The sequence below is a fragment of the Punica granatum genome, chromosome 8, assembly GCF_007655135.1.
Source record: "Punica granatum isolate Tunisia-2019 chromosome 8, ASM765513v2, whole genome shotgun sequence".
NCBI classification, from domain to species: domain Eukaryota; kingdom Viridiplantae; phylum Streptophyta; class Magnoliopsida; order Myrtales; family Lythraceae; genus Punica; species Punica granatum.
Window position 1 is genome coordinate 25,801,218 of NC_045134.1, and position 8,444 is coordinate 25,809,661.

The window sequence follows — 8,444 nt, forward strand, 5'->3', positions numbered from 1 at the left end:
ATAAATTTGCTCATAATGCAAAGCGCAACGCTATAAATATTATAAACATAAAATATATTATACGGGCATTTTAATTGCTACAATATCAAAACTTTCCTGAATAATAGTTATGTATATAGTATATATTATGTTTGGCTATATGCAAATAATATATATATTCTACTGCATAAATAATGATAAATTTTTTTTAACAAATAAGTGATGACGTGACAAAGCGAAGAGTTCCGTTTCTTATTTTTGATGATGTGTTAGCGTGAAAATTCAACTCTTGTTTTATTTATATATTTTTTTTCCTCAAAATAAATATATTTATATATGAATAACTGTATATTTTACTTGCTTTATTGTTTAAACTACGCATATATATAATATATAAAATACAATTGACATAAAGAAAAAAGACATCACGCTCTGCCTCGTTCAACACACGAACTCCACGAGTAGTAATATATAAAGCAGAGTTGCGGTCATCCCGACTAGAATGCTTGGTACTGAATAAAGTTTTCTTAGATTTTAAAGTTTTTTTTTTAAATTAAATTTTCAATTTATTTTAAAATATACAAAAATTAGATATAAATTTATGAAATTGGTTATTATTTTCTTTTTTTTTAGATTTCTTTAAAAAGATTTTTTCAATTTAATATTTTTAAAACATATAAAATAGATTTGTGGACAAGGATTTGCATCCACTGAAAAGTATCTGTCAGTAGTTATATCCTGTTCATAGAAGTTCATTTGTACACTAGAAATAATCATAGAAGCAGAAGTTCGGGACACGATAAACATCCATATATTACGTGTTGATGAATCAGAATATATATTCATATCATCTATTGACGAAATGATTTGTGAAACTTTGCACATTTTTCCAATCCCGGATCAGCCGATCCTATCTAAATTTACTCAGCTAGCCCACCATATCTTTTAAGGTTTCGGATGATGTATAAATAACCAGAAGCAGTTTAAGCAATCCCGCACATCGTAGATCACTCCATCTGGAGTTCCTCTGGAAAATAGAATGACTGAGAATGCCTTATCACGAAGATGTGTGTTTATCCTTTATGATCTTCTGCTATGAATGATTAATCCTCGTGATCTTCATCACTTTCTGAATCTGAAAAGAACATATAGCAAATGACATCAGCATTCAAGACGCAACATTCATAATTAAGCATTAATATGCTTACCTGATCGAACATCATCATTGACGTGGCCGGTTTGGATCAGTTTCACGACCATCCGACATAACAACACCCACCAGTACATATCAATGATCAGCAAGAAGAACAGAAGCGTGTTGAAGATGTAATAGTATATAGTTCCATCCACCTTGTGCTTCTCCATATCCAAAGTCAGAAGAACCTCGTAACTGCGATTTCAGTTCGAAGGCAACATCAAATCTTTCTCAATTTGGTCGAAACAACAACAGTTTGTGAAAGCGTCCAATTATCTAGAATAGCCAAAAATCCCGAACAGAGCTGTTGCTATACAAATCCACCAACCTTGTGCTACGGAGAACCCAAATGGGATAGCAGAAAGTGCGGAACAGAGTCCAACAGACTCCAAAAAGGATAAAGAAAGTGTCAGCGACCCGTTGATAGCCACTATACTTCGACATCTTTGCCACTTCCATGAAAACATCAGTCACATCGTGGAGGGCTAAGACAACTGCTCCAACACGAGCGAATCTGTCACAAACAAAAGCCAATATACTTCCAGGTCTTTTCACGAATTGAAACCACGAGCAATGGGAGACGGATCTGACTTTCACCTGAACATGTAGGACAAGACGAGGAGAAGGACAGTTGATACATGATGGGCCATCGTGACAAGCATGTCCGATCGCCTTGTTTCCCAGAAAATCAAGGCAAATATGGAATACGTGTAAAACCCAGCAGCATACATGTAGAGACCCTTCAACTTCAATCTTGCCAAAACGAGGAGTCAGTCAGATAATTGAAAGCACAAATGTTGAAGAACGAAGACGAGCCCTGAATCCCAATGGACTCGTGATTCAACAGCTTACTTCATCTTCTGATCGGGCCAAATCTGATCTTCCGGTCCCACCCAGAAGTACTTCGTATTAGTGAACCATGGCTCGCTGTAACAAAGATAAACATTCAAGATCTCCGCAGAGAAAAAATAGAGGCATTTCCACGCCGACTCCCTAAACTTAATGATCTTCTTCCTCCTATGAACCGCCTCGAGGTCCAGCTTGGCATGATTCTTCCCGAAAATCAGCCGCCTCGCCAATCCCTGCACCGATTACAAAACCAACAACTTACAACAGTATTCAGAAGGCCACGAAGCTAGCTAAGTAGCTGGGAATTACGGGTCGCCGTGCAACTCGATAATTCTCACCCCGAATGTCAATCTATCTGGAATAACGAACGACAACCAAACCTCTCGAAGAGCCCTAATTCCTAATCAAATGAACTAAGCCGACAACAACTTTGCTTTCCACTGATAACTAATGAACAGGTGATTAGACAGTGAGATGTACCTCGAAGACGAATTTGTCGAGGAGAAGACGAAGAACCGGGAAGTACAGGGCAAAGAGTGGGAGGGCTGTGAAGTCGCTGACTGCTGGGTAAGACTCGGAATCCCAGTCGACCGTCATCATCGCCAGCTTCAGGTGCTCTGCCGACGTAGGCAGCAGCAGAAAAGGCGGAATCTTATTCCTCCGAAAAAGGAAAGGAGAGAATCGGATAGGGTAATGGAGGGCGGCTCCGGGGAAAAGGGGAAGGCTTTTGCTTTCCTTTTCCGAATGATTGATACTGGCGCGTGGAATTTCAAAGACCAGACCGCTGATTGTGATTTGTCCCCGACAGTCAAACGTCGTGCGCAGTCGAGTTTGACTCGGTGGCTGACGGGTCGAGAGAATTATTCACCCGATTGTTTGTCCATCAAAACCCGACCCGGATACGTCTCGAGGTGCCAACGAATGACATGCCGCCGAAACAATTGGAATTAATTCACTAGATCTTGACCTCTCTTTTTTTTTTCCCTTAATTTATTTATCAATACTTTATTTTAATATTTAGCCGTACAATTATCAGTTCTGAATTTGCCTCACATCAGTCATCGACCCACCAACCAATTCCGTAACTTATTAATGGCGTCGAATTTCTATTGGGACTTTGAGAGGTTGTCATAACCGTCGGAGTCAGTTGGGGAAGATGGAGGTTAAGTACCCGCCCCGACCCCACAGAAAAAAAAAAAGGGGGGGTGTATTCGTTTCTATTGATGTTAAAATTTTATTTGTCTAATTCATTTTTTTTTTAATTATGATGCTCGGGCCAGGTCGAGTATGCCCCCCGGAACAGGCCAGGCCACGGGTATCTATTTTAATACCCGTTACGGGGCACGGACCAGGTCGAGCCCACGGGCTGGGCACAGGTCCTCCAATACCCACCCTGGCCCGGACCATTGCCATCCCTAGAGGTTCTTGATCTCATGGTTTTAGGTTTATCATTTTGACCATGTGCATGGTAGTGTCCTCCCATAAATTGGACGGAAAAATTGATAGAATTTACCTGTTAAGAAAAAAAAGTTATCATGAATTTGTAACTCGTAAAAATAAAATTGACTTTATAACGTTCTCTATGCCTTTAAAGTGGTGTCTTTTTTTTTTTCTTTTACAAATTTAGATTGTCAAAATTATAAGTTAGCCATAAGAGTGATCATGGATGAGTACAAACCAAGGAATGTACCAGTGAAACAAAGGTTCTCTTTCTCATTACATGGACTTCACATAAATCCATCTAAAGAAATTATTCTTCCCATGGGGATTAAAACTCCAAGCTGTCGATGATCAATATATGTATAAGGCTCTCATCAAAATTAGCAGAATAATAACCATTCCCCTAATGGAACACCACTAGTTAGTAGCAATAAGGTTTACAGAGAGATCATCCAAATGGAGCATGCAGCGTACGGATATAAGAGTAATAAGGATTCCAGTGCGACTCCTATGGAGTGGGATGCTCGGGTGATTTATATTTGTGGAGGGCTTGCCTTGCCTTTTGGGTTTGTGACCGTGGTCCTTCTGAAGCTATAATGTTCTAAGCGAAAGCCGACCGGCCTAGAAGTGGATAGAAATGGCAGCAGTACTTGGAAGCCGGGACAGGGAGGTGGTGCAGACACCAGCAGCCAGGCAATGGAAATTGTTGTTGTCATGGGTGATGAAGGGAACCCGACTTACCTTGCGAAACCAACTCCCTCAACCCAAAACGTTCAATGATAGAAGTCAAATGTTCGTTTATGGCGTTGTACCCTGATGTTCTCTCAAGCGTTGATATCGATCTCATCCCTGCAGGCCTTATTAAGGTCGATAAAATTAGCCAATCCCTTAGTCTCTGGTCCCGGGATCATAAGGGGACTCATACGTGGGTCTGATTTTGTGGCGGTTCGAGAAATAACTATTGCTTGATATTTCAGAGATACAAAAGTGGGGATTCATATAAACATGGATCGTATCGAGGGTCTCGTTTCAGTACACCAAATATAGCTAGCTTGATCAGTTAATTAGATTTTGTTGTGTAGTATATGGATCCTTCGTTGTTTCACATATTGAGTATATCAAGACAATCTTGCAGCATATAAGATATTATTGTAAATGGCATCCCGCATCCTGAAGATGGATCTTTAAATTCAAAAGCATCTCAACTCATTCATACTATAATATTAGTTATTAGCAAAAAAAAAGATTTATGCTAATATGCACCCATCAACATGAGCATATGTAGCAGATAGGAAGGCATATGAAAAGAAATTTAAAAAAAAAAACTGTAAAACAACAAAACATGTATGATACATCCAATTCATATATTATATTATATGTTATATTACATAGGTATATGTATAGTCTCTTCCTCCTGGGTAAGTTGCATGCACGCACATGATCAAAAGCATATGTCCAAGCAGCAGTAGCAACACAAGCCCGCACAACTGCGTATACACATAAGACACGCCCCACCAAAGATCAACGTTAGGATGCATATGCCTGCAGTAATATATATACAATTAATCTTGAAATTAAGGATAGTTTTATTGATAGAGAACGTACAGTCCCCTGCAAAAGCCATCTCCCTTGGACACAGTTTTTTCTGATGACTCAGGATTAGTCATCTGAGGAAAGTCGGTTCCTCGACTGTCTTTGAATGTCGGATTCACTGGGATTGGTGGAGGTTCGTAAGCATGAGAGGGGTTGTACTGTGATCCAGCCTGATGAGTATTCTGGTCCTGACTGACGCTCGACATCTTTGGATTGCCCTGGCCAAGGAGAACAGAAATGATGATGAGAAATTAAGACCACACGTAATCGAGAATCTTTTGTTGAAGAACTGAAGGCAAAGAGAGTAGTACTATTTGCTGATTTCTTTTGGCAAGGGTATGGTTTTGGGATATATGAGATAAATAACATATATGCATGTGTGTTTATATATAAAAGTTGAGAGAAGTGGAGTGGTTGTGTAGGCTTGCGCAAGAACGCGGCCTTCTACACCAAACCCGCGCTGTTACGGCGGACTTTTTGTTTGCATCTAGAAATATATGCACATATACACATTATAATAATGAGAATCTATGCATGTATATCTATATGTACAGACTTTTTTTTTATGAATTCATATGTATATGCAGTCTGTAAAAGGAAAGTTGATATTGAGGATTGACGTGGTCCTTCGACGTACATGTATATTAGTGGATAATCCGTGCATGTACACTTGTACAGGATAAAACTTCTTATATATCTTTTAAAAAAAACTATTGCGGGATATTTGGATCGGATAATATTCTCGGACGATGTGTTTCCTAGTATATCCCGTAACAAAAACTGAATAAAATTGCTTACATTGCATGACCATTATATTTTCAGTGGTTGCAGCTCATTTGAGATTCATAAAACTTTTTAAAATTTTATATATTCCATCTTATGAGATTGAATTTTATTGAATCAAATTTTCGATCATAGTTCTAGTTCTAGAGTTCAACTTGGACTCATCTTCTAATTATTTCATAATTGAGTGAAACTTTACTTCATAGCTACAAAAGTAAATGTGGTAAAGATACAAAATAAAGTTACTTATTAGTTTTTTTATAAGTAAATGTGGTAAAGATAAAAACATAAATAAATGAGGTGTGACTCAGTAGTGCATGATCACATTTAGTAATCATGAAATTTCATGTTCGATACTTGATCTCATTTATTAGTTATTAGAATTTTTATTTCTCCAAGTAAAAAAAATATTATAATTTTTATTGCTAGTTTCACGAGGCGCAACGGAAGCGGAAAAAGAAACAGAAATTCAAAATTTCCTACCCGTAAAACTAATTCCAAGACCTACTAGAAGAATAAGAGTAAATAAAAGCGTACCTGGAATATTTAAAATTGTCGACCGAGCGTCCCACGCGTGACGCCTCTACTGGAATCCACACCGACTTTGTCGACGAGTCTTCGAGATCGGCGGTGCTAGCGGCCAACACTCGAAAGAAATACCGATGCGACACCCGAAATTTTCAGACTAATGGACCTAATTTGAATTGAACAATTCAATTCAAATTATTTATATATATATATGTTCACATATATAAAGCATACACACATGTATATACGTGTATATGCTTATGCATGCATATATATATATCGCATATATATATCCACACACTGTCACATATATATATATACAATCCTTTTGAGCTATATATATCTATATATATAGAGCTTGGGGGAGCTTTTCAAGTCCCCTGACCGGTGTGGGATAAGGGAAATTAAGAATTTCAAATTGCCATGTGTTCTCACATGGATCGTGCATCAATTGGGTCCATTTAATCTAATAAATCGAGTCTAATTAATCGACAAATTTAATCTCATTAAATATCCGATTAATCAATCGCACCATAAATCATCTAATCTCTATTAGACGATTTTATTGTTTCAAAATATCTCGTCGATTTAGTCGTCGTGTGTGACCCTGTAGGTTCCCAATTACGTTGATAGTAATATCGAAATCTCTATTTCAATATTACAAACAGTGAGCGGCATCTAGCAATGCATCACTGTTACTCAAGTAATCGAAAAGTCAATTTCTCGACGAACCTCGTGACCTATATTAATCGTAATATAATTCCTTTGTCCTCTATATCTCTATTGAGCTCAAGGCATGGTCGATGACATCCTTGTATGGCTCAATATCTCTTTTTCTTGGTTTACTGGGTAAGTCTATCAGAACAAATGAGTTCGATATCGCTATATCGACTCATTTGGGTATGCATACACTTTTAGACTTAACCACCAAGTGACCGTGAGATATCGCTCCCGTTTCGTAGGAGGGACAAATTCTATCTTGATCACTCACATTTCTCTCCATGCTCTGTGGTATACCCAATAACTGTCTTTATAACCAGCCTGTTACAGTGGCGTTTGACAGTATCAAAGTATATGACATTACATGTAGGAATTTATGGTGACCTCAAGTCAAAGAACCATTACACTATAGTCACTTTGAGATATGCTAATGACAGTCACGTAACAACCCATGTAGCAATCTCATGGCGGGTCAGTCTAATACACATTACTCTTAATGTATACATGTGGTGTGATTTGATATCTCCATATCCATGACCTGTGAGACTTGGTCATCAATCAACACTCACACTAGTCTAACCGTATTATCGTTGTCCTAATTAACGATAATACTTTGACTATGGACATTTAGGAATAATGTTCGGTAATAATAGGATCTCACAATCAAGTCATACTTGATGCCTATTGAACATACTATTCCAATTACATTATTGTGTAAAATCATATTTAGCGCAATCTACACAATAACAGAAATGCCTCGTTTTATAATGAAATAGATATCATATTACAGAACTGATTATAGATTGCCTCTAGGATATACACCAATTCCCAACATTTATTTTATTGTACTAGGTCAATGAGTGGACCTCCCTTATAATTGAAAAAAATAAAATTACTTTTGAAATCCGTCCAAAAAAAAATACTTGTGAGAATATTTTTTTAAAAATAAGTAACTGCTCACCAAAACTTCCGAAATAGCTTATTTCCTTTTTCAAATTGATAATATATATATATATATATATATATATATACACTAGCCAATTAGTACAATGTGATGACATTCGGCTTCCAATATAAGGCCATATAGTAGGTAGTTAATTAATGCGGTGATTGTACATTAAGGTGATGATTTGTATGTCATCAACCGAGAAAGTATCCATATTCGCCTATGATATTTTGTCCGTTTCGTTAAAAATTCCCCCCCAAAAAAAAAGTACTACGAAAGTGTAAAAGATGCCTCGTTTTCAATTTTATCTCGTTTATATTTTCTTTCCTATCTTCAAAATCGGGTGAAGAGGACCTCTATGGACATTATATTGTAATACTTTATTTTTCCTGGAAAATTATATTGTGATAC

The 8,444-nt window shown here is 37.3% G+C and overlaps 1 protein-coding gene and 1 long non-coding RNA gene across 2 annotated transcripts; both read right to left on the bottom strand.

The window, feature by feature from the left end:
- Nucleotides 1-768: 768 nt before the first annotated feature.
- On the bottom strand, nucleotides 769-2,779 carry LOC116216042 (ASC1-like protein 1). The gene is made up of 6 exons (XM_031551959.1): nucleotides 2,504-2,779; nucleotides 2,027-2,256; nucleotides 1,772-1,927; nucleotides 1,503-1,688; nucleotides 1,188-1,369; nucleotides 769-1,114 (listed from the first exon to the last, which is right to left on the bottom strand). The coding sequence occupies exons 1-6, from the start codon at nucleotides 2,621-2,623 to the stop codon at nucleotides 1,083-1,085; spliced, it is 906 nt and encodes a 301-aa protein (XP_031407819.1). The 5' UTR covers nucleotides 2,624-2,779; the 3' UTR covers nucleotides 769-1,082.
- A 1,852-nt stretch (nucleotides 2,780-4,631) lies between these two features.
- Nucleotides 4,632-5,485, bottom strand: LOC116189091. Its single transcript, XR_004152315.1, has 3 exons — nucleotides 5,368-5,485; nucleotides 5,069-5,274; nucleotides 4,632-4,950 (listed from the first exon to the last, which is right to left on the bottom strand). It is a non-coding gene; the product is annotated as an uncharacterized LOC116189091 (long non-coding RNA).
- Nucleotides 5,486-8,444: the final 2,959 nt, after the last annotated feature.